General features: G+C 42.1%; 1 protein-coding gene across 1 annotated transcript; it reads right to left on the reverse strand.

Annotated features, from left to right (window-relative positions):
* Nucleotides 1-11,636: 11,636 nt before the first annotated feature.
* On the reverse strand, nucleotides 11,637-26,793 carry LOC121877537 (ionotropic receptor 21a-like). Its single transcript, XM_042383326.1, has 10 exons — nucleotides 26,744-26,793; nucleotides 24,079-24,325; nucleotides 21,669-22,028; nucleotides 19,432-19,638; nucleotides 18,844-19,089; nucleotides 18,483-18,675; nucleotides 17,402-17,580; nucleotides 13,872-14,233; nucleotides 11,690-11,915; nucleotides 11,637-11,645 (listed from the first exon to the last, which is right to left on the reverse strand). The coding sequence occupies exons 1-10, from the start codon at nucleotides 26,791-26,793 to the stop codon at nucleotides 11,637-11,639; spliced, it is 2,079 nt and encodes a 692-aa protein (XP_042239260.1).
* Nucleotides 26,794-27,404: the final 611 nt, after the last annotated feature.

Here is a 27,404-nt window from a genome sequence, read left to right on the forward strand (position 1 = left end):
TTCGCTGCAATGTTGCTACACTCTCTCTCTTTTACAGGTACTTTAACGGGCAATGTTCAGTGGATTTGGCATTCTGTGTACCGCCGGCAAGGCCGTGGGCTAGTAACACACGTTTTGCCCACGGTGCCCACCGTTTCTCTGTGGATGTCGGTCACACTAGAATAACCTGTTATAGTACCTCCTTCTTTCCTCACACAGCCAAACAGTGGAATGCTCTGCCTTCTGTGTTTCCATACTCATACAATGTCTCATTTTAAAAAGCTGGTTTTCCGGCATCTTCGTCGTGTAGATTAATACTGTACCTTTTCCTTTTCTATTTTTAATTTCGTTCTATTCTTATTTTTTCGCCACCTAGACCCCATTGTGGGTCGTTAACTTGTGCCCAGGTGGGCTAATCCCTTAAACTCCTGAAAACAAATGCTGTACTGTATACAGTATTGCAGTGTTTTAATGTGTCTATGAAATGGTTATTCTTAAATTAAACTTCAAAGTTTGTTTCTAATTAGCCCCAAAACTATTGCTGTGTTGTTAATTAGACTACAAAACTATTATTGTTAATGAATTGCAAAACACAAATATTGTTTAGTCCATAAACTATTAGTTTTAGTTTGCAAAATTGTTATTGCTAATTTTTCTACAAAGCTACTATAGTACCTGTACTGTTAATACTGTAACCTAACCAAAGCTATACAGAACTCTTATGGGAATACAAATGAAGCATATGATTGTTATACTTAATTTAGGATTAGAGCATTTGATTGATATATAAACTGTGAGTGGAGCATATGCTTGATATATAAATTATACCTGTAATTGGGTTGACTGTGATATATATGAATAGGATACATAATTGTGATAATACAGATACTGTACAGTACATTGCAAGATAGTGATTACACTAAAAGATCATTGAACTATATAAGATTATAATTAAGCTATATGATAATAAATTTATGTAAAATAATATTATAATTAAGCAATTTGATTGTGATTTTATATCGAATTTTTATTAGATATAGAAAACTATGGTGTTATACAAGATTGTGAATACAGGTATCCTGATACATAATCATTGAGTTATACAAGATAACTTAATAAAGACTATGATTTGGCAATGAAATTGTGGTGTTACACTATATAGAATTAAGTAAGGACATACATTACTGTAATTATTATTACGTTGATGACTTTGGCTGTAAGACTCCATACTCACATCTCATAAATACAAACTGTTTGGTCAGGGCATGAAAGTCCAGTAGGACACATTGTTTACTCTTAGTCCTGAGCCATTATGAATTCCAATGTACAAAAATTTGGGGTAAAATAATATAGATTCTCAGAGATTCGGGCATTCGTCACCCATCCTCAAACCAGGAATGAGAAATTCACGTACTTGAGGTTGAATATCAAAACAGTACTGTACAAATTTTACACCTTATTATATGTTAGTCTGATCTGTTCTTCTGTTCCCAAATAAAAGAAAAGACAATTTACTGGCAATGTGAGACTCTGCTTTGAGATTACAGTACAAACTCAGATCCCAGGCAAATTTCCACCAAGATAATATTGTAATGTATGATCTTTCTTTTATTTTTAATAAACTGTATAATTTACTTTCATTACTGAATTTAATTACCGAAAACCTGACAGGTTAGGTTAGGTTTTGTTGGGTCACATTGGTTAGGTTAAATTAAGTAGGTCAAGTTGGGATGATAAGTTAGGTTAAGTAAAATTGTTAGGTGTGATAAGGTTGCGTTGGTCACTCGGGTATGGTAAAACTGTTTAGGTTTGATTAAATTATGTTGGTTAGGTTAAGTTTGCTTCAATTACGTTGGTTAGGTTAAGCTGAGTTCAGTTAGGTTGGTTAGGTTAAGTTGGGTTCAATTAGATTGGTTAGCAGAGCCATCCCAAGGGCATGGCAACTGGTGCAACTGCCCCAGCGGCCCTTACCTCACCCAACACCAGAATTAGTGACCTTGTTAAGCTGACCTCACCTTACCACCTAGATTCAGGAGACCACCTGAAGGATCAGTGACCAGCACAGTTAGGCAATGCATCTGCTGACATGTGGTGAAAAGTAAAGATTAAGCCACCCAATTTTACCACCTAGACTGAGAACAATGTCATTCTTTACTCTGCTCTCTGTCGAAGGGGAGTGGTCCTCACTCCTCTTCGACAGAGAGCACAGCGGTCACCAGTCATTGTTGTTGAAACTCTGAATCTCCAGTTGTCCGTGATTTGTGTTTGGTGAAATTGTTGATAAACATTATTTTACTATCGTACACAGCCCTCGTTTTGTATTATACCATGGCCAGCAGGGATAGAGACAGATACAGAAAATACATCTCTGGTGCAGAAAAAAGGAAGAGAGGAGAAATCGAAATGTCAAAGAAAGGTTCCCAAGAAAAATATGCTTTCAGAAACACCAGAAACTAGAGCAAAAAAAGGACCTGAGCGACTGTGTTGGTGATAGTGTGGGTCATATTCAAGCTGGTGAAGAGGAGAGTACGGAAAAAAATGCTAAAGCTTTTAAAATGGCCAGTTCTACCAACGCTAATGGGCATGCTGATGAAGATCTATGTGATCCAGCCAACTGGCCACATTTACTGGACACGACGACAATTGATATTTTGGTAGAAAAGCGACCTGTTAAGGTATCTAGTGAAAATAAAGTGTTCCCAAAAATGGTGAAAACTGACACTTCAGAAGACTTTTACCTGCGAAGATTGCCAAATGGGGAAATATTTGAAAGATGTTATAACAAAGTAAATTACATAATACTTGGCACAGTGATAGTGTGATTGGGGTATTTTAACAACACTGTATGTACTATATTACAGTATGTATGTATGTAACTATAAAAAAGATTGACCTTTTATTTCGTGTATATATATATATATATATATATATATATATATATATATATATATATATATATATATATATATATATATATATATATATATATATATATCGTATACTGTATGCAAACGGCCAATTGCCCACACCCCCTAGGGACGGCTCTGTTGTTTAGGTTAAGTTTGGTTAATTAGATTGGTTAGGTTAAGCCGAGTTCAATTAAGTTGGGTTCAATTAGAGTGGCTAGGACACTGGACATGTAGGTGATGGTCCATCTCTCCTAATGCTTCCCAGAGGTGAAGTGCATACTGTCATTCGGACTCATTCCTCCTTTGTCACAGGGTCATGTTCGCGATTGTCAGTTAACTGAGAACTTATACAGAGGGCCACTGGACTGCTGCACTCCAGCATATCTGGTATCAGAATATTGGACAAGGGGTGACTTAGCAAAAGTTTCTAAGCACCTCAAGAGGACATATCTCTAGTAGAATATCCAAATCTGGACCTCATAGATACACACCACACCTTCACATTTAAGCTAAGAATCAATCTAATATGCATACTTCAGAACGAGCACATAATCTCACATTTAACCTAAAATCATTTCGCTTACTAACACCCAACTAATATTCAGCATAACTGAAAACTAACACCTAACTCATAAATGCCAACCCTCACACCTTGGGCGGTACTCCACAATTTTGAAGGGCTTCTCCTGTCACCCGCCTGACAGGTCATTTTCTCCACGTCTCACACCAGCTGCTACACCATGCTAACAGCACAGTAGCCTAGAAGCCACAACAAGCCACCTCCCAGTATATCGAGGAAAACTTTTGCTAATGCTTTGCTGACAGTTCCAAGAATTATACTCGGAAATTGTAATCATAAAATATTTTTGCTCAGAACTATACATACTCGCCAAGATTTCTTAAAACAAAGTCGATATACTAATAATTTCTACCAGTTCCGTATATATTTAAATCTGATTTGTTTGTGGAGATGAATTGCGTATTTATTTTACCTGGTGGTTCCCAGTAAACACTCTTATCACCCCTGGGGTTAAGTTAGGCTGCGTCAGCATTAGGGACAGATGGTTAACCTTCAACATGAAAATTACAGTAAACTGAGAGTTAATCTTTATGTGATCCGAGAGCATTTAGGAATGTGCAAAATGTATAAAAAAATTGTCGCATTCACTCCTTTGACAACCTCTTTGCCATAGGTGCTTATATAGGGTTAACTGTATACCCGGTTACATAATAAACACCAGCAGCTACAGTATATTATTGTCGGTCTACACTAAAAGTTCAATCACTCTGTCATTAATGTTTTCTAGTCCTTGTAGTTTAAGGATGTTAAATCCACTTTTCAGGGTACTGTTACCTGTACATATTTATGGGATTACGTGTAGACTAGACACTCCAGTTTATTTCACCTGATGATTACATATTCTAACACTACCTGGAGGTAAGGTTAGGTTAGAAACTCACGAGTAGGCCAAGTTGGGTTAGCATTAAATAAGCTGGGGTGCCTCACCTTCAGAAGATCTATGATGCATACTAACTCTCCTTCCATAAAACAGTTTCAGGCTGGTAAAAATGGACAGAAAGAAGTTCTGTTCACCTAAATGAATCTTCAATGCAAGGTTATTAACCAACGTCCACATATTATTAATAATTTCTAATGCATAACAGTAATTACTCTAGTTACAATAAAATCTCATACTTCACGGATGGAAGAGGCAGACTAGATACAGTACTGGTCAAAACAAAATGAACAGAGAGATGTCGAAAAAATAAAAATACGACTTAAACTACAATAAAAAAAATTAAATTGGAAACTAATTTCCGACTTAAAACACGTCATATATATATATATATATATATATATATATATATATATATATATATATATATATATATATATATATATATATATATATATATATATATATATATTAAATAGGCCAAGTATTGGGTTAGCATTAAATAAGCTGGGGTGCCTCACCTTCAGAAGATCTATGATGCATACTAACTCTCCTTCCATAAAACAGTTTCAGGCTGGATCAAAGTAAACCCCAGTGAGGATAGTGTCTTAGTATAAAATCGCAATGCTGTGTCTCAGTGTCACATCAATATTTTTTAACCAATACTTTAATATTTCTTACCTTATAGTATTATGTCTTCCAACGAAGTAAATAACTGGATCGAAAACACAAGAGAACTTAAAAAGCCTCCCCTCGTCTTGTCACGATGGAGACTTGTTAACCTTGTAAATTGGTCGGCTGTACATGAACACCCATGCATGGTTTTGCAGCTACTGGAGACGTTAATCCTTCCCTTTGTATCAAGTTAATCCTCGTCGTGTCTGACCTAACACCTGACCCACACCACATGAGCTCACTGGCGTACTTGTTTGAAGTTGTTTCCTTAATCCTCAACAGGTTACAGGTTGTGTGTGTGGCGGGGGGCCTCATAGCAAGGGTGTAGCTCATGACGTGGCCGTGATGATGTGGGTCAGGTGTTAGGTCAGACACGACAAGGATTAACTTGCCGCCGATACAAAGGGATGGATTAACGTCTCCAGTAGCTGCAGATATGGGTGATGAGCAGACCCAAAAGTGCCGCCCCCCAAAAGTGCCGCCCGGGGCGGATCGCTCCCCCCGCCCCCCCCTAGCTACGCTAGTGAATTACTCTAGTTACAATAAAATCTCATACTTCACGGATGGAAGAGGCAGACTAGATACAGTACTGGTCAAAACAAAATGAAGAGAGAGATGTCGAAAAAAGAAAAATACGACTTAAACTACAATAAAAAAAATTAAATTGGAAACTAATTTCCGACTTAAAACACGTCATATATATATATATATATATATATATATATATATATATATATATATATATATATATATATATATATATATATATATATACATAGGTAAATAAAATCTAATCTTCCTCTTAATTATTCTTCTGACAGTAAGTCAGCACCACATACGCTTGAAATGAGGCAAACTTCTGACCTTCGGGAAATCAAAATTCACAAGCTGCAGGCTCATATGAACACTTCCTGCCCAACACGTTTGTAAAGTCTTCACTCTAATTTAGGATGAAAATCCCCAAATCGGTCTTAATAAAATTACGTAGTGGATATTATACCATGACCGGCTAAGTTCCTACTAACGCCATTTTACCGTAAGTGTGCTCTGATTGGCTAAGTTCTTTGTTTAGTATGACGGGGTACCCCCACCCAACCACCCACGGCGAGGAAGTTAGGTAAGGTTAGGTAGATTTTTTGGGGTGGGATAGGTCAGGTTCTAGTAAATGTCGCCTCTTTTACAATGATAAGTTCCATGCACAACAGAAATATGGTTAGGTATGTTTACAGCTTCACAATGATCGACTCACGGCGAGATAAATGCCAAATGCTGCCAGTCAAGGTAAAATACAGTTCTCGCGTTGTTCGCCGGTCAAGGACCATTAGCCAGTCAGAGAGCACTAACGGTAAAATTGCGTTAGTAGGAACTTAGCAGGTCACGGCAAAATATCCACTGCCTAAAAAATAACAAACGAACCAACCAACCCAGGTCTAATAACATTCTTCTTTCTGTGTTCTTCATTTATCGGAATTACACATATCTATCAAATATTTCAGTTGAATTTTAGTTTATAATAAAATTCATGATTATATGTGTAAAGCGAAAACCCTAGAAAAAGTGATGTACTTCAAAGTACTGCCGGTCGTTATTCAGTGTTCCCACCCGTAACATAATCTTATCTGCCATGACCTTGAACCAACTTAACCCCTTATACGGTTACTTTGTAGTGGATTTCTCCCCTACAAACGCTGTTTGTCGCTGAGTAGCCGACCCCACCAATTCCCCAGTGTATACCTCGTGGTCGAGGTCAACCAGCGCCGCCCACGGAGCTGGGGTCAACTACTAAGACACGCCAACCCCCGCTATTTAAGACCTGACCTCGTGGTGGTCGCGTGCCGAGACCCAAGCGGCCCACTAACTCAAAAAAAAAAAAAAAAAAAAAAAATATATATATATATATATATATATATATATATATATATATATATATATATATATATATATATATATATATATATATATATATATATATATTAATAATACTAATAATAATAATAATGTGATTACCCTCTCAGTTATATCAGCCAGGAAGAAGTAATTGAACCACCACCTGCCTCAATATACACATTTCTACATAAAACATTACTAGAGGAATAAAGATGAGAGTGACCAACCAGCTCCACTAAGAACCTGGCAGGCCTCTCCATACAGTGTACCTTTAGACTAACACAACTAACACTTAACTAACACCAAAAAAAAAAAAAAAGTGACTACCTCCCAGTTACACAAGGACCTGCGGGCTCACTAACTCCAACAATAATAAAAATAATAATAATAAGCAGCATTATATAAATAAACCAATATTAATTTGCCAGGTCTGACGACCCAAGGAGCAGAACAAAGACAAAAGACAATAAGAAGATGAAGCGATCTGGTTGAGCCCAGATTCTTTCTACTCCTACTGTATTTCAGTTTCACCACTTTTTACTTCAACCCCTAATAATCTTCTTTCACCTCTTAACTAATGTGGTCGTATCGTATCGACCTGTTTCTTTCTACCTACACCAACCAGCCAGCAACACCTCCGCCTGCCTGGCGGTCCTCGCTCCCGCCGGCGAGCATGGCGACCCACAAGCTGTCCTCCTGTGAGCATCCTCACCAACCAGCTCTCTCTACATCACGCTTGTAACCATGCTGCCTTCCCAGCACCAAGCTGCATTGTACATCCAATACAACATGTATATAGAGAGCACATTGTGAGTTTCCTTTCTGAGTGTGAACCAAACAATTTCACACCCCACAACTTCAATGTTAAATATTATTGCCAAGGTCTGGGATAACTTTACATAAGAACATAAGAAAATAAGGAGTCTGCAATAGGCCGGTTGGCCTGTGCATGGCAGCTCCTGTCGAGAGTTACTACCACTCTCTATCATCCATGAATCTATCTTGCCTCCTTTTGAAACTTTCCAGAGTTCCCGCACTTACTACAAAGTTGCTAAGCTTGTTCCACTCGTCCACCACCCTATTTGTGAACCAGTTTCTTCCTATCTCCCTCCTAAACCTAAACTTATCCAACTTGAATCCGTTGCTCCGAGTCCTATCCTGCTCGGATATTATAAGAACTTTATCTATATCTCCTTTATTGATTCCTTTCACCCACTTAAATACTTCTATCATATCTCCCCGCACTCTTCGTCTTTCTAGGAAATGCAAGTTAAGTTTCTTTAATCTATCCTGATATGGAAGGTTTCTAAGTCCCTGAATCATTTTTGTCATTCTTCCTGCACCGACTCTAGTGAATTTATATCCATTCCATAATAAGGGCCCCAGAACTGAACTGCATAATCGAGGTGCGGCCTGACTAGCGCAAGATATAGTTGCAATAAGACCTCTGCACTCTTGTTACTTACACTTCTAGATATAAAACCCAATACTCTGTTTGCCTTATTTCGAACATTAACGCACTGTTTTCTAGGCCTTAGGTCCGGGTTTACAAGTACCCCTAGGTCTCTTTCACAAGTCGACTTCTCTAGGTTGATGTTGTTAAGGCTGTATACATTATAAGTATTTGTTCTTCCAACTTGAAGATTAGGCACCCTAGCATTTTTATCCTGAAGATTAAGCAGCCCAGTTTATTTCACCTGTTGATTAAACACCCTAACCTAACACCAAACCTAACTTAACCTGACTTTAACCTAATAAAATTTAACCTAAATGAACTTTATTCTTAGCTAATCTAACCTAACTATGGAAAATAAAGTTCATAACAAAATAACACTGGGCAGATCAAACAGCTGAATGGGTTTCTCTAATTTACCTCCGTTACTGGTTGAGATGTCTAATTTTCTATGAATCATCACTAGAGAAAATATAAGTGGGACACTACTGTATATTTTTGTAACCGGATTACGAGGCAATTCACAAGATTTCACCCAAAAATGTCATAACCTATTAAAACAATGGAGAAACTTAAATTGAAAAGGAACGAAACGTAAATAATATCGCTCTAAAGGTAAACTTATTATCATACATAATCTTCAATGTTTAAGTGACATGTTTTTTTTTTTAATAATTAAAAAATATGGTGCACCTACACTAGTTAACTTCGGTCCTGAAGATGTCGACAAATCAATCAATCAATTCGGTTCTAAAACATACGAATTAGGTTATAACACTTCAGATTCTTCGACAGAATTGTATCACACCTACTTCTTTAAAATAAATGCTACTTTAAATTATAGAAACGCAAGGCGATAATTATAAAAACAAATTTAACAACAGATGACGGACTGAATGAAATCGCACGTTCACAGTTGCTTTATTAATGTCTGAAGAAAATACATATAAACAGATTCATAAGCAGGATATAGGAAATTACACAAATGATTGATTAAGAAAATAGACACTGGACTTTTATTCGGTAAATTCGTCATTAGAAGATTCAATTAATTCAGCGTGTACAGTATATAGGTATCGTAGGCATCAGTAGTGCATAATATTGACAATGCAGTTATACAATGTATACAGGTACTCGTATGTTGTGCTGGAGTTAAGAGTGATGACTGTGCGGCAGAATTGGGCCCCATTTTCATTGTTGTATGTAGTTAGCAACCTTGCGGGGGAGTTTAGAGTCCTTTACTTAGGCTTGGCTAGTAATTCTTAGAAATCAATAACAATAAATCTACAAAAATAAACGTGAAAATTTGTAGTTGCGAGGCTACCTATCATTATATATGCAAAGGTACGTGCTGGAATATAATAATTGAGAAATCATTAACTTGAGTATCACTATCATGTTGTCACAGGAACATCACCTCTCAGTACACGTTTCTGTGAGTGCAGTGTCGAGTCATTATTATCACTGAGGTTAGGAGAAGTTCAGCCATGTTTAAAAATAGTGGATCACCTGAAGATTAACCCCCAACTTATTTCACCTGAAGATTGAACACCCAAACCCTACCTGGGGGGGTTAGATTAGGTTAATTTAGGTCAGATTAGTCAAGGTTGGATTAGATTCGGTTAGGTTAGGTTTGATTAGGTTGGCGTTACTTAGGTTAGGATAGCGTTACTTGGGTTAGGTTAGCATTAGAGTTATTAGTCCTAAGGTGAAATAAGCTGGGACTAATCTTCAGGTGATCCATAATGTGATAAAAATGACGGAATCCGCACTTGGGATTCCTGTGTTAAAAGACAACATCTAATTATAACAAAAAACCATCGGACCATCATGCAACACCTTCCCCTGCGTGGTGGCGTACGACTCCACGGAAACGACCCGCCGAGGCCTCAGTCCTCTGTTTCATCGTCAGCCACGCTAGGTTGCCAACAGCGCCTGCGTGTACTAACGGGGGTAAGAGATTGATCATGAATACAACGCTAAAATGAAGAGGCGAGCTGAGCATTAATTGAGACTTGTGTACAAATTTGAATAAATGACAGCCCTCATGACACCCTGCTTACCACCCCTGCCAGACCACATGACACCATGTGGGAAACTTCAACAATCCGGATGTTGGTTAGGTTAAGAAAGCAACAATACTCCTCACTAACCTGGAGCATAGCGCGACCTCCAGCAGGAAGGTAGTCCCTGCCAGCACCCACCCCAGCACTAGCAAGATGAGGGGACCCTGGGGGGGGAGGGGGGAGGGGGGACATATACGTTAGTTAAACCTGTAAGACTGGGGGGATTACAAAGAGTATATAAGTACACTGTATTTATTTTGAATTTTACAAAGTTAACAAACTACGACCTAATTAACTGTGTTTCCTAACGTTGGCCTGACTCACTCACCTGGACGTGGTAGAGACCGAGGACTTTGGTCTGGGTGGAGTAGGTATCGGTCTGGAGTGTCTCCCTTCTATCTCTCGCCTTATTACTCTGTTTCCTCTCCGCCTAAAGTGTGAACAAGGAGAGACAGGTAATGGGAGAATACTTTTGCAATCAAGAGAAATATATGGAGCTTATTTTAGACATTTTTGAATTGTATGTTAAAAAAAAATGTTCTTGTCAATGTTTCGCCATAACTTCTGAGTGTGGTAAGTCTGAGTGTTATTTCGATGCCATCTTGGACGGTTTTGTTGGTTTCAAAGATTAAGTAAGAATGAAAATAGAGGAAAAATCTACAAGGAATTCGATTTGTGTATTCCCAATAAGAGATGTTTGTGTGTGTGTGTGTGTGTGTGTGTGTGTGTAATAATAATAATAATAATTAACGGTTTATTGAAAGAGCTTGGCAGCCAGAAGGCTGAAAATATACAGTTACATATTTGGGGAATGGGTTTCGAATTACAGACATATAGATGATCAGTAAGGAGGAGCCTCGACCTGAGCCCTGTGTGTGTGTGTGTGTGTGTGTGTGTGTTTTCAAGCTCTGGAATCGAACCCTCAACCTTGTGAACCACCACCAACACCATGGACCCCCCCCCCTCCTTCAGTCCTCTATTCCTCACCTTATCTAAAAGGTCCTGAAACCACCGGGACACCATGCCAGCTTCCACGACGTGAGCCACCACACTGTTGAACCTGGATGTGTAAACGGAGAAACGCGGCATTCCCAACCCAATCCTGTTAACACACCAAACGTTACCCCCATCGCCCCCCAAAAAATACAATCAATAAACAAGATGAATACACAAATAAACAAGAAAATCAATCAAATAACATGATAACAAATTACAATCGCTGAGAAATACCACGAATAGATAAACATTTGGCGAGAATCCCACCGCCGCCACTTCCACTTGCCTGAAAGGGACAAAACACTGCTTGGCGATGTGGAGCTCTGTCTGGCCAAACTCGTCGGTGAAGTTACTGGCAACAAGGTAACGAAGGAAAGTACCGGAGTTCATGAAGGCAAAGTTCCCCTCCAGCACCCTCGCCAGGCCTCTCTCGATCCCGTTCACGAATTCAAACCCAGCAGCGATCTTTTGCGACGTCGGGTCAAGCGAGTTGCTGGAGGGAGAAATAGATACTGTAGGTGAATGAGGGAAAACTGGATGATGGAGAGTAAAAACAAGAGAGACAGGTGGAGGTTATGTTTGGGATTAAGGGGAAGAAAGACAAGGAATGGAGGGAAGAGATGCTACGAAGTTCAGGGAGAGAGGTGATGGTCTCCTATAGAGCACGTCGAGGGAACAACCTTGTGGACACCTGGCTCTCTATGTCTCGTGTCTGGGCCCATGGGACGTGTTGTATAATTAAGACTATCAGTGAAGTTTCCTGTGTGCTTGACATGCTTCCTGTGGTGAAGGAGGATGATGGTGTGAGTGACAGGGAGTTATGTAGAGGAGGATGCAAGCATTCTTCATTAACACGGCTGTCAGGTGATGGCATAACCTGGCAGGTGAGGTAACATAATACCAAACTTCTTCAGAACTTCAATAACAAGTAAATATATCCCTCTCTCCGGTGTGTCTCTATGATGATATGATAGTAAGTATTAATATAATCCATTAGGTAAATTTAAATCAAGTAATCAATTATATATTTTCAACACAAACATAAGTAATGAATCCTTAACGAGTGAATGGGCATTTTTACTAACTCTCGACAGGTTAATAATGGCGGTTATGCTACGAACACCAATATGTAAATAAATAAAATCTCCTTAAGTCAATATGTGAGGCCTGACACACACCCAGCCATCTCTTCAAGAAGGTTAGGTTAGGTTAGGTTAGGTGTCACAAGAAATCTATAATGGTGGGTTTGATGGTGTTGTAGCGTTGATGGTGTTGTGGCGTTGATGGTGTGTTGTTGTGGTGTTATAGTGTGTTGTGGCGTTAATGGTGTGGTGTTGTGGCGTTGATAATGCGTCCAGAAACAACCACAGCAAGTAGGTAAGTTAAGTCAGTAAGTTCCATTTCTAAGATTTAGTTGTCAACGAGTGATACTATGACGTCACACTCAACGTAAACAACCAAGTAGTTTACACACACACACACACACACACACACACACACACACACACACACGAGTGAGTGTGATAAGGATTGTGTGTGAGAGTTACGGGCATGGTGAGTGTGTGAGAGTTACGGGCATGGTGAGTGTGTACGGGCATGGTGAGTGTGTGTACGGGCACGGGCATGGTGAGTGTGTGTGACAGGCATGGTGAGTGTGTGAGAGTTACGGGCATGGTGAGTGTGTGTGAGTGTGTGAGTTACGGGCATGGTGAGTGTGTGAGGTATGGGCATGGTGAGTGTGTGTGAGGTGCATGGTGAGTGTGTGAGGTACGGGCATGGTGAGTGTGTGAGAGGTACAGGCATGGTGAGTGTGTTTGCATGGTGAGGTGCATGGTGAGAGGGCATGGTGGTGTGTGAGGTGAGTGTGTGAGGTTACAGGCATGGTGAGTGTGTGAGAGGTACGGGCATGGTGGTGTGTGGGTTACGGGCATGGTGAGTGTGTGAGGTTACGGGCATGGTGAGTGTGTGGGGTTACGGGCATGGTGAGTGTGTGAGTTACGGGCATGGTGAGTGTGTGAGAGTTACGGACATGGTGAGTGTGTGTGAGAGTTACGGACATGGTGAGTGTGTGTGAGAGTTACGGACATGGTGAGTGTGTGTGAGAGTTACGGACATGGTGGTGTGTGGGAGTTACGGACATGGTGGTGTGTGTAGTTGGACATGGTGGTGTGTGTGAGTTACGGACATGGTGAGTGTGTGTGAGAGTTACGGACATGGTGAGTGTGTGTGAGTTACGGACATGGTGAGTGTGTGTGAGAGTTACGGACATGGTGAGTGTGTGTGAGAGTTACGGACATGGTGAGTGTGTGTGAGAGTTACGGACATGGTGAGTGTGTGTGAGAGTTACGGACATGGTGAGTGTGTGTGAGAGTTACGGACATGGTGAGTGTGTGTGAGAGTTACGGACATGGTGAGTGTGTGTGATTAACTGAGAGCATAAAGAACTCACCTGAACCATTCATCCCAGCCACCACGGTCCCTGACTCCCCAGCGTAGGCCAGACTCTAACAACTGTGCCAAGGTGTTGATCGGCTGGGCAGGAAGGGGCACCATCAGGAAGGCGATGAGGGAGGACTTATACGCCACAGAGATGACCATAGCGGCTACCCAACTCGTAATAACCACGACCCGTAGCCCTGACGATGATGGCACCAGCTGGAAGGGTTGCGAGCGGGTCAAGAACACTCCGAGCACGTACCAGAAGGCGTTGTCGAGGCGTCGGAACCAGCTGCCGGGCTCCACCAGGCCTGCCACCCTTACCGCAGGAGGCACCATCATCAAGGTCACTAACACCGCTCCCCACACGCTTACCTGGGGTCAACAAACTCACCTGTAGTAAACACGCTCACCTCTAATAAACACACTTACCTATAGTAACCAAACTCACCTGTAGTAAACACTCTCACTTGTAAACACACTTGCCTATAGTAACCAAACTCACCTGTAGTAAACACTCTCACTTGTAAACACACTTGCCTATAGTAACCAAACTCACCTGTAGTAAACACTCTCACTTGTAAACACACTTGCCTATAGTAAACAAGTCTTGCAATATCTAAATTTTCTTTGAAATTGGAAATCAACGCCACAGCACACCATCAACGCCACAGCACACCATCAACGCCACAGCACACCATCAACGCCACAGCACAACATCAACGCCACAACACACCATCAACATCACACCATCAACAACACACCATCAACTCCACAACACACCATCAACGCCACAACACACCATCAACGCCACAACACACCATCAACGCCACAACACACCATCAACATAGAACACACCATCAACGCCACAACACATTATCAACGCCACAACACATTATCAACGCCATACAACACAATCCGTACCAACGCCACACAACCCATTACCAACGCCACACAACCCATTACCAACATACAACACAACCCATTACCATCGCCATCAACGCCACAGCACACCATCAACGCCACAACACATTATCAACGCCACAACACAATCCATTACCAACGCCACAACACAACCCATTACCATCGCCATCAACGCCACAACACAATCCATTACCAACGCCACAACACAACCCATTACCATCGCCATCAACGCTACAACACAATCCATTATCAACGCCACAACACAACCCATTACCATCGCCATCAACGCCACAACACAATCCATTATCAACGCCACACAACCCATTACCATCGCCACAACAACACAATCCATTATCAACGCCACACAACCCATTACCAACGTCACAACACAACACATTACCATCGCCATCAACGCCACAACACAACCCATTACCATCGCCATCAACGCCACAACACAACCCATTACCATCGCCATCAACGCCACAACACAACCCATTACCATCGCCATCAACGCCACAACACAACCCATTACCATCGCCATCAACGCCACAACAACACAATCCAGTAATCGCATAAAATATTGGCGCCATAAAAATCGTAATTCTCAGACACTATAATTCTTTGTAATAAAAAAGTTTGTTTATGTTATCGACAGTCATATGTATGTACAGAATGTGTGTGTGTGTGTGTGTGTGTGTGTGTGTGTGTGTGTGTGTGTGACTGTATGTAATAATGGAAGAAGCCCCTCAAAATCGATTAACATCCAGGTTCCCAATTACTGCTGGGCAGACAGAGGCAAAAGGCGTAAAGAAACTTGCCCACAGCTTCACTCTGCCCACTTATGAGGGAGCATGCCGACCATTACACCACAGGTATGTATGCATCTATGTATGTATGTATGTATGTAAGTAAATAAAAGCCATAGTGCGTCTCCAAGCAAGAAAGAGGCTCCACTGTTCACCAGAAATATGAACCAACCACAATTTATGAGGTCAGGTCAGGTCAGGTCAGAGTTGAAGGTCATCTGGTAGATAAGTACAGGGGATATATGTATACTGTATATGTATAATATATCCACATTATATATCACAATCAAATAGATAAAATATTCCTACTTGTTATATTAAAAATTCACAGGTCGAGGTGAGGTTAGCACACCCCCCTCACCTAGTTTATTTCATCTGAAGATTAAACATCGTAAAGCCACCTGGGGGTTGAGGTTAAGTTAACTTTATGGTGGTTAGGTATAGCTTAGATTAGGTTATGTTATGTTTAGGATGGTTAATCTTACGGTGAAATAAACTAGGGGGGGGGGGGGTGGTAATCTTCAGGTGCTTGTAAACAAACTTACACACAACAAACAGATAAGGAGATTTGTCTACATAACCCAAACTGTTGTAAACTTTATATCACGCTGGAATGTTATCAAGAGTCACAAGAGCATCGCGACGGAGAAGATAACATGCGATAACATAACGCGTAACCCTGTAAAATTAGATGAATATTTATTACTTTATCACCAGGGAAAGTTTGTACCTGCAACGAAAAGTCGGGTGAATAATATAATGTAACGCAGTATAAACAACTGAACATCAGCTAAATCATTACAAAACAAACTGAATATCACATAAAAGCCTAACACAAAAAAAACCGTGTGGTTATAACTGCGAGGAGTATAATAATCACCAAAAAATCTTGAAGTAAATGAATAAAGATATACATTGTAAAACTATATATACAATAAGTTAGGAATCCATATATGCGTTGGCGTTAAAATGCCTTGGGGAAAACGGACACCCTTGTTTCCATTTGCAGCTGCTTCTTCTGTCTTAGCGGGAACAGGACATGAAAGATGGCTCCCAGTGCACCGAAGCTAAAACTCTATATATACGAACAGGTTGATTTGCTATAAGTTATCCTGGTTTTTATAAGATCAAGCGTAATGTAAAGGGAAAACGGTCAAAGAAACAGATGGTAAGTGTATAAATTGCTGCTAAATCGGACCAAATTTAGAGCCAACAATACTATGGTAAAAGAGCTAAGTTTGGGTGAAGAAAAAAATTAAAGAATATTTTCCTGGGTGAGGAGAGCGAGGGTATATATGAAGCAGGAACTAGTGACGTCTCAGTGTGGGATTCCCTAACCCATTTCCATGCGGTTACGTTTTCAATCGCAACAGGGACCGATTGACACGTACCGCAAACGCATAACGCTACCGCTAACGCAACCGTGCCATTTATATAACTGAACCGTTCCTTTCATTGGTCTCTCTCTCACTCTCTCTCTCTCTCTTCCTCTTCATTTACTCTTATTCTGTATTTCTCTTCTCTATTTTATTTTTTATCCCTTACTCTGTCTACGCCAACCACGAGTCCATTTTTTCTTCCTATCACCCATTCCTCTCTCCCTCACTCCTCCTTCTCTCTCTCTCTCACCCCTTCCCCTTCCTCTATCTACCCTCCTACCTCTCTCTCTCTCTCTCTCTCTCTCTCTCTCTCTCGTACAACATACAGGAAACAGCTGCATATTTTGAGGCGAAGGAGTCCGAGGCATTTCCTATTTCCTTGTTTGTAACGTTTGCTACAGCTCCCCCCTCCCCCCCCACCCCCTCCTACTCACATGGAAGGGCCAGGCAACAGCTGTGTACTGGGGCAGAGGCTGAGGCTTGGGGGTAATGAAGCAGGCGTAGTCGATGTAATAGGACTCAGTCATGTCCATTACCTTAAGGCGATCGGCCGTAATGAAGTAATTAGCGAAGGACACATCTGTCTCCCCACGGATCGTCTCCCCAACCGCACCTGTGGCATATGGACAGGTGTTTTTAATAGGTGTGTAACGAGATCCACAGGTTTTTTTTGGTAGGTGTGGTTTTAGTTTTTGTGGCAATAATTATCTTGTATATACTGATGTCGAGGTTAGTTCACAGGTGTTTTGGTGTAAATATTTAGTGGTGTGTGTGTGTGTGAAGGTGTCTAACAGATGTATAGTGATGTTTACAGGTGTCTAACAGATGTACAGTGATGTTTACAGGTGTCTAACAGATGTATAGTGGTGTTTACAGGTGTCTAACAGATGCATAGTGTTGTTTACAGGTGTCTAACAGGTGTGTAGTGATGTTTACATGTGTTTAAATGATGTGTAGTAATGTTTACAGGTGTTTAACTGATGTGTAGTAATGTTTACAGGTGTTTAACTGATGCATAGTGATGTTTACAGATGTCTAACAGATGTATAGTGATGTTTACAGGTGTGTAGTGGTGTTTACAGGTGTGTAGTGGTGTTTACAGGTGTTTAACTGGTGTATAGTGATGTTTACAGGTGTCTAACAGATGCATAGTGATGCTTACAGGTGTCTAACAGGTGTGTAGTGATGTTTACAGGTGTTTAACTGATGTGTAGTAATGTTTACAGGTGTCTAACAGATGTATAGTGATGTTTACAGGCGTCTAACAGATGTGAATTATGTTCACATGTCTAACAGATGTTCACAGGTGTTCAACATGCCCTTCAGGCGTTTAATTAATGTACAACAGTATAAATATTCACATTTGTACATACCCTTTAACACTCTCCCCCTCACCCATCTCTCCCACTCTCTTTCCATCTTATCCTCCCACTCTTCCCCTCTTATCCTCCCACTCTCCCCCTCACCCATCTCTCCCACTCTCTTCCCCTCTTATCCTCCCACTCTTCCCCTCACCCGTCCAGCTGCCATTGGGTAATCTACTCCCCCACTTCTCCCCGTCTCTAGGTAGGTTAATCTCCACGGTGAAGTTGAGGGCTGAGGCGAGGGCTGACAGAAGTCTTATCTCCAACCCATCGTAGGTAATGTCTCCGTCAGGTAAGGACTCAAAGATGGAAACGGGCGGGTGGTTGAAGGTCGTCACTCGGAACTGTAAGAAGAGGGAGAGTCATGAGAGGTAATGATAGTTGCAGGAAGGAAGGAAGGAAGGAAGGAAGGAAGGAAGGAAGGAAGGAAGGAAGGAAGGAAGGAAGGAAGTCATACATCTTCAGGTCATCAATATCATCGTATTATTTCTCCACAACACGTCACACCTCACCCTAAAACCATTGAAGTTTGACAGCTTCTCCGGGAAGAACTGGAGGGCGCCGCGAACTTTTCCAGCTGACGAGGAGGTAGAGGAGGTAGAAGAAGAGTTTCTTAAAGGCCAGGTGCCCAACTTCTTGAGGGTAAGGCGCCGCTGCTCCAGAAAGAAAAGGTGGGTGTACAGATGCAGCGCCACCCCGTCCTGAGAGGCAGAAGGTGTCACTAACAGTACCTGGACGATCTTGTTGACTGGAGACGTCTGTAAGTGGTGGAGAGAGGAGTGAGATGGGTGGGGTGGGGTGGGGTGGGGGGATGAAGGGGTGGAAGGAAGGATGAAGGGGGTGGGGGTGGAGGGAAGGATGAGAGGGGAGGGGCAACTTAGATATGTGATTTAATGAATTTGTTTGTTAAAAAATATGACTGCATAAAGATTAGCTCCCCGAGTTTATTTCACCATGATTAAACACCCTAATGCAAACCTAATCTAACCTAACATAAACTAACCTAACCCAACGTAATATAACCTAACCTAACCCAAGTAGTGTTCGGGAGAGAAAGTCGAGGACACACATCCACTTGAAGAAAGAACGTCGAGAACTACCTGAAGAAAGTCGAGGATGTGGTGAACGTGCAGGTGGGTGACGAGGACGAACTTAGCCCACAGGTAGAGGGCGTCTTGGTATAGTCCCGCCAACAGGTGGAGTAGCCTGGAGGGGTCGCTGACGAGGAACACGTAATGGACACACGTCTCTCGTCCCACGCTCTTGTACTTCTCCGCTAGTGACGAAGGAAAGGTGGTGCTGTTATCCTGTAGGTGAAGACGAGGAGATATTGCGAGAAAGGAAGAGAAGAGAAAGACGAAAAGGGGAAAATAGAATAAAGAAGATTCACGTGGAAGAATAAATAATTAATGAAAAGGGGGAATAATAATAATAATAATAATAATAATAATAATAATAATAATAATAATAATAATAATAATCTTTAACATTGCAACAAAAACAGTCATTATAAACACTAACAGTGACTTGGTAAACTCCACAAGATACATCATTCAGTCACTCTCACGTCAGCTCGGGAAGGACATGTTGTGGTGGCAACAGGAGGCGGCAAGTGTAGGTGTGGGCGACGCAGTGTTGTGTGAGGAGGATGAGGCAGACATTGGCGTCTTCCTGGGGGGCTACATTCACTCCCGCCGTCATTAAGGCCTGGAGGGAGGTCTCCTTTATACTAAACATCCTTCGCTTTTTTTCTTAATGTAAACAAACAACTCGGGGTGAAAATTAGTTAGTGAGTGTTTATTTTCCCCTTAACATTGTGATGCAAGGCCAGGCCAGATACTAACGTCCTTCTGACCGCTAGACAACATCTTTCCGCCAGACACCGCAAGGCTAGACGCTCCCCCTTCATCCTCCTCCCCTCCCACTCCAGTCACACTTCACCTAATTTACCTAATGTTCATCCAGCCCACAGGTGGACACGCCGCCACGACAGGGTAAGTAGGTCAGTGATCTGTGTAGGATCCCTCCCTTGTCCTTGATTGTTTTTTCATGGGGTACTTTGAAGCTTAAGCAGGTCGACTGTTCCATAGGTCTACCATCCTCTGTGTGAAGGAATGTCTCCTAATATTCGTCCGGTAAGACACATTGATGTCCTCTTGTGTTGGTGGTGCGGGACATGACGATAAATTTATCTGTGTTTATGTTTTCCATCACCCTTAAGACTTTTAATGTCTGTATGAGAGACAACCTATTATGTCTTGTGTGAAGAGTTGTCAGTCTTAAGGCCCTCAGTCTGCTTGGGTAGATGATATACAGGAGTTCCAGAATCATATTACTCGCTCTTTGTTGAACCTGTTCTAGAGGTCTTTTCCCTTATCAACAGTATCCAGGAAGGTGTTATAAGGTTTGTTGAGTCACGCACGTTGAGTCTTACATTTTGCTACATTAAAAACATTTGCCAGTCTTGGGACCATATGAGCAGCTTCAGCAGATCTTTTTCTACATATAATGACTTTAATTAGAGACATAAACTTTGTGGTAGTAATAATTCAGACTTTCTCAAGGTACCGAACAAGTTGTCTTCAATAAAATATTCATCGACAGGTACCCAAGTGTTGTAAAGTAATACCCAAATTATTTATCACTTCAACACCTAACCTAACCTAACCTAACCTAACCTAACCTAACCTAACCTAACCTAATCTAACCTAACCTAACCATTCAAGGCTGGTGGTCAGTTCCTTGTTGCTTTCTCATGACTTATATTGTCCAGTGTTAATAGGAGGAAACCGCTTGGAGAAAATTGTCTATGTTTGGTAAGGTGACATTAGATAACCCTTCCCACGCTTGTCCCGGATCAGCACAGACACAGTTAAGAAAAATACAGCACACACACACACACATTAGTACAAACTTGGCAAGAATTAAGAGATACGACAGACACACAGACAACGGCGGCACAGACCTGAGAAAGTATCATTTAACAGAAACCGAACAACAGATAAACCATAACACAGACCTGACACAGACACGACAGATAAAACAGACACTGGCACATACCTGGGAGAGGGGAGGTAGAGTGAACAGAGCGATGGGCGTCACCTCCTGCTCTTCCTGCTGGTGGGGGTGGTGGAGGTTCTCGACGTCTTCTGCTGCCTGTAACAAGAGATGGGGGAGTTAGGTTAGGTTAGGTTAGGTTAACGTTCGAGCAGTTAATCATCATGGGAAATAAGTTTGGGGCTAATCTCCAGGTGATCCTACAACTGTTATCATTATTGCAATTGTACACATGGACGGACGGACGGACGGACGGACGGATACAATGGCAGCAACTGACCAGGTGTTGGGTGAGGAGGAGGTGTAGGGCAGGGAGGTGGTGGTGGTCAGTGGTGACAGCCAGGGCGCAGCGACCCATCCCCTGACGCCTTACACTCTCCACCAGCGACGCCACCTCCCTCGACACACCCTCCTCCATCACCACATCCCCGTCGGCACCACTATGGAGACTCTCGGTGTAGGGGAGCTCGTCGTAGAAACTGTTATCGAGGTCTCCGTCGTGTAGGTCTTCCCTGTGGTGGAGGTTTACTTCGTCTTGACGTGTCCCCACAAGTTCCTTCTTCAGTTCCTTCGTCAGTAGCACGGCGGGATCCACAACACTTCCTGCGGCAGCTACTGATGGTGGTTGGTGGTGGTGACCCTGTCAATAGGGTTTAGGAGTTACTGATTGTTACTGTGTGTGTGTGTGTGTGTGTGTGTGTGTGTGTGTGTGTGTGTGCGTCAGTCATTATGGTCAAACCTGTGCTAGAATACATCCTTACGTCACATCCTGTACCGGCCCGGGGACAGTGACGTAACGTAACGTCACACACCAATATGGCGGTGTTTTATAAGCTATTGAGGCACCCTGAGGCACTGTAAAAGGTGGACATGGCACTGTGTAGGGCGTAATAAACTGCTAATGGCGAAGGTGTTCAGGTACAATTAAGTGTCAAGGCCTCTTAAAATTAATTAGATTCGTGTTCGAGTGATACCGTTTAGTAATTTATATATATACATTGTTTATATTTGGATTGTTACTAATTTACGGTGATTTAACCCTTTGAGGATGATGGTTTAACACTTTGAGAACGATGGCTTAACCCTTTCAAGCCAATGGTTTCAGGTATCTCATTCAAAGGGTTTAGTCATTGAACTCAAGAGAACAAACTATTTTATTCAGTAGATCAAGCGAGAGAGAGAGAGAGAGAGAGAGAGAGAGAGAGAGAGAGAGAGAGAGAGAGAGAGAGAGAGAGAGAGAGAGAGAGAGAGGCGTAGTGATAACAGTTAATACGCCAGAACGAGAGGTTATCTTGTACGCATCAGTAACACAAAAAAAAAACAGAACTATCCCGTGAAAATGAGTTTCTGTGTGTTGATGTACCTGAAACACTAACCCAACCAAACACTAAACCCAACCAAACACAAACCCAACCCACACTAACCCAACCAAACACTAACAACCAACCAAACTAACCCAACCAACACTAACAAACCCAACCAAACACTAACCCAACCAAACACTAACCCAACCAAACCAAACCAAACAAACCCAACCAAACCAAACAAACCCAACCAAACACAAACCCAACCAAACACAAACCAAACACAACCAAACACAAACCCAACCAAACTAACCAACCAAACACAAACCCAACCAAACACAAACCCAACCAAACACAAACCCAACCAAACACAAACCCAACCAAACACAAACCCAACCAAACACTAACCCAACCAAACACAAACCCAACCCCAACCTATAACCAATAAAACCTTAAAAGATAGAAATTGGTCACCAGAAAATCGAATTACCTCCCGCATGTAACACCTCCTGGCACTCATTAAACACCTGTAATCCTGTATCACCTGTATCGATTCTATACATAATTGAAACACGAGTAAATATTTCAAGTATTAATCTGAGGGAGAGTCTTGAGAGTGACCCAAGGATTTTTTGCCTCTCGTTCATCCACCTGGTGTACTGAGTTAACATCTTCTGGTCGGTATATTAAGCGATCAGTCATGGTTTTCTTATTACCTCTACTACAGGTTCTTGTTGGTGTTGTGTTTTTCTTATTGTCATATCGTATTTTTTTTATTGTTGTTTTTTTATCGGGTCTATATTTTCTTATGCCTGTGTATTATCGGTTCGTATTTTCTTATTCCTGTCTTTTATCGGTTCATATTTTCTTATTTCTGTCTTTTATCGGTCTATATTATCTTATTCCTGTCTTTTATCGGTCTATATTATCTTATTCCTGTCTTTTATCGGTCTATATTATCTTATTCCTGTCTTTTATCGGTCCATATTTTCTTATTCCTGTCTTTTATCGGTCTATATTTCCTTATTCCTGTCTTTCGTTAATTCATTTTCATATACCCACCAAAAAACATCTTTTATACGATTTTGTGTTCGTAATTATGACACAACAGACGAAAGATATTGATAACCCTACCGAGACAACAGGAGTCGCACTGTTCATTTTGACATTCATCGGTCACCTCATTGAGCAAAGCCTGTGGAGTGTTTTATATATAAAGTCTTGGGTTAGGTTAGGTTAGGTTAGGTTAGGTTAGGTTAGGTTAGGTTAAAGTGTATTTCACAACCAAGACAAACAAACTAATGTAAGTAACGTATTATGAGTGACAATAACAACAGCACTATTATTATGAGTACAAATAGGAGGCAGTAATAATGTCCACTGTACCTTGACGACGGGGGAGTAGTTTGGCTGTAAGGCGTCGTTAGTATTGGGTCGATCTGGCACGGTGGTTTGAGGAGCAGTCTTGGCCTGTGTCAGATCTTTGTTGCTGTGGGTATTTTCCTCTCCTTGGCCTGGTGACTGAGGGCTGTGATCGAGGTGGGGTTGTGGTGACTGGGGGCTGTGATCGAGGTGGGGACTTGTGGTGACTGAGGGCTGTGATCGAGGTGGGGTTGTGGTGACTGACTGGGGGCTGTGATCGAGGTGGGGGTGATCGAGGTGGTGACTGGGGGCTGTGATCGAGGTGGGGGGGTGGTGACTGGGGGCTGTGATCGAGGTGGGGTTGTGGTGACTGAGGCTGTGATCGAGGTGGGGTTGTGGTGACTGGGGCTGTGGATCGAGGTGGGGTTGTGGTGACTGAGGGCTGTGATCGAGGTGGGGTTGTGGACTGGGGCTGTGGATCGAGGTGGGGTTGTGGTGACTGAGGGCTGTGGATCGAGGTGGGGTTGTGGTGACTGGGGGGCTGTGATCGAGGTGGGGTTGTGGGTGACTGAGGGCTGTGATCGAGGTGGGGTTGTGGTGACTGGGGGCTGTGATCGAGGTGGGCTGTGTGACTGGCTGTGATCGAGGTGGGGTGGTGACTGAGGATCGACTGGGGGCTGTGATCGAGGGGGGTTGTGGTGACTGAGGGCTGTGATCGAGGTGGGGTTGTGGTGACTGAGGGCTGTGATCGAGGTGGGGTTGTGGTAACTGGGGGCTGCGAGAGAAGGAGGAGGAGGTTGAGGGAGGCGCTCGTGTGTATGCAGAAGAGGTCTGTTGAGGGAAGGAAAGGGAGGAGGCCTTGTGAGGGAGGGAGAGGGAGGAGGTGAGAGGACTGAGGAACACCACCAGCAGGAACCTGACGGAGGTACCTGACGATGCCTGTTAAAAGAAGACACGAGTATATGTTGAGAAATGCTACTAGCGCCTTTAGGTTAGGTTAGGTTAGACCTAGTCAGAAAGATAAATATAAATAAATAGATAAATAGAGGTAGACAGACAGATAGACATAAACAAATAAACCCAACAACACAAAACCTAACCTAACCTAACCTAACCTAACCTGACCTAACCTAACCTAACCTAACCTAACATGTGGAGGTCAATCTGCTGTGAGGTCAATCTGTAGTGGGGTCGACATGACTAGTGTCCTTTCACAACGACACACACACACACACACACACACACACACACACACACACACACACACACACGTGCACGTAAAGAAAACTCACAAACCAAACAAAATTAGATAGAGAGCCACGTATACAAACCCACAAACCTTGAGTACAGAGACAGGTTAAAGCATCTTAATTTACACTCCCTCGAGAGACGTAGAGTGAGGGGCGATATGATAGAGGTGTATAAATGGAAGTCAGGGCTAAACAAAGGCGATATAACAAAGGTACTTAAACTATCCAACCAGGAGCGAACTCGTAACAATGGTATTAAATAAGACAAATTTAGATTTAGGCGCGAGATAGGTAAATATTGGTTTGTAAATAGAGTAGTGGATGAGTGGAATAAGTTACCAAGCATCATCATTAACTCGAATACGCTGGATAGCTTCACATATAGGTTGGATGGATATATGAGCGATAGGGGTTGGGTGTAAACGGGACTGCCCAGTATGGGCCAGTTTCTTCTATTCTTATGTTCTTATGTAAACAAAAGACGAGACAGACAGACAGACATTTATAAATAAACCCACAAACTAAACAAAACACTTGACAGACACCCAGAGACGTAAACCTAACCCACAAACCAAACATTTGACTCATAAACACCTAGACAAACAAACTTAAACAAAAATATTCCCAAAATTGAATGGGTTAAAACCAGGTTGTACTGTGACTTATGAAGGTTTAATTAATTCACAAGTTTGTGTGTGTGTGTGTGTGTGTGTGTGTGTGTATTAAGTTCTACAGTAGCATTCAATTGTTTTCCTATATACAACACCTTACCGTCATCTTCACTACTACGTTTCTGGTATTGGCTGGCACTGAGGTCAGGAGTGATTGGTTTGATGTTTGGCAAGCAGAAGAGAGGCGATCACTGGCCCTAAACATGGAGTTGCCGCGCTTTTTATCAACCTTGTAGTCACCCACGCCACGGACATCGATCCTCACTTGTTTTCATCCGCCACCGAGCGATGCTCTTTTGTTTCAGGAAAAAATTCTTGATAAATTACCTATAGACGACGTTATCTATACAAGTCTATCTATCTCCTTTCTGTCTATCTCTACTGTCATCTCTCTTCTGTTTCTATCTGTCTCTCTTGTCTATCATTATTTTACACTATTTACAGATTATTTATTAGTTGTATATATTTACAGTTGATTACGACCAAACATTCGCAAGTTTCCGACTAGCTTCTCACTTGAACTTTCTAAACGGGAGAACTTGTTGACCTTTCCTGTACTGACGACCGCTGCGCCTCCCTGGGTCACAGAGATCGACCTTCACCTAATTGATCGTTCCATAATAAAATTAAATTCTGGATACATGTGGTGGGTTTCTCAGGGACGCTGAGAGGTAGGCAGTGTGTTGGTGGGTCAGGCTGTAGTGTTTCTCATGGTCGCAGCGGTCAGGAGTGCCTTGTGTCAACCTGCCCAGGAGTGCCAGAATTGACCTCCTTATTGGCACTCGCTCAACACAAATGGCGTAACCTTGACCTAGCATCGAACCTGATTATCCTGTAAACCAACTTGACCCACTGATATTCACCCTAATCTAATCTACCTTAATCTAACTTAACCTAACCTAAACCTACCACAAGTAACACACACACACACACACACACACACACACACACACACACACACACACACACACACACACACACACACACACACACACCACAACAAGATGGTCCGGATGTCCTCAATTTTTATTACGTCACGTATGTCAACCCCTCCACCCACAACACCCTCCCACCTCCACCCACGACACCTTGACCCCCTTCCCACCCAACCCCTTCCCTAGTCCTCCCCTCCCCTACCACCCATTACACAAGACCACGCTAGTCTATTGTATTCACTAATTCGGAACACGCGTCTGCTTTATCGCAATTGATGTTCCTATAGAATGCAGAATCTTAGCTTGTGTTGGTGATAGGATTTTGCTTATGTAACCTATGTCGCATTGGACGAGGTGATAGGATTTTCTTATCGGTGTCATTAAGGAAGATAGTTAGTGTGTCAGGATCGTAGTTGTAACCGACCACAACATAAACTAAATCACCCTGCGTTGTGTTTACCTCACCGTATGCCGTAGTTTAGGACCTTCTCCCT

Source organism: Homarus americanus, unplaced genomic scaffold (genome assembly GCF_018991925.1).
Source record: "Homarus americanus isolate GMGI-L3 unplaced genomic scaffold, GMGI_Hamer_2.0 scaffold14655, whole genome shotgun sequence".
In the NCBI taxonomy this organism is placed as follows: Eukaryota; Metazoa; Arthropoda; class Malacostraca; order Decapoda; family Nephropidae; genus Homarus; species Homarus americanus.

What these genes read in the sequence shown, in the direction of transcription:
- LOC121877537 (XM_042383326.1), bottom strand. Translation starts at nt 26,793, where the DNA reads ATGCTAGGTCAAGGTTACGCCATTTGTGTTGAGCGAGTGCCAATAAGG. An exon ending in ACTACTCCCCCGTCGTCAAG is followed by an intron (nt 22,029 to 24,078) that starts GTACAGTGGACA and finishes CCCTATTGACAG; the next exon opens with GGTCACCACCACCAACCACC. An exon ending in ACCCAATGGCAGCTGGACGG is followed by an intron (nt 17,581 to 18,482) that starts GTGAGGGGAAGA and finishes CATATGCCACAG; the next exon opens with GTGCGGTTGGGGAGACGATC.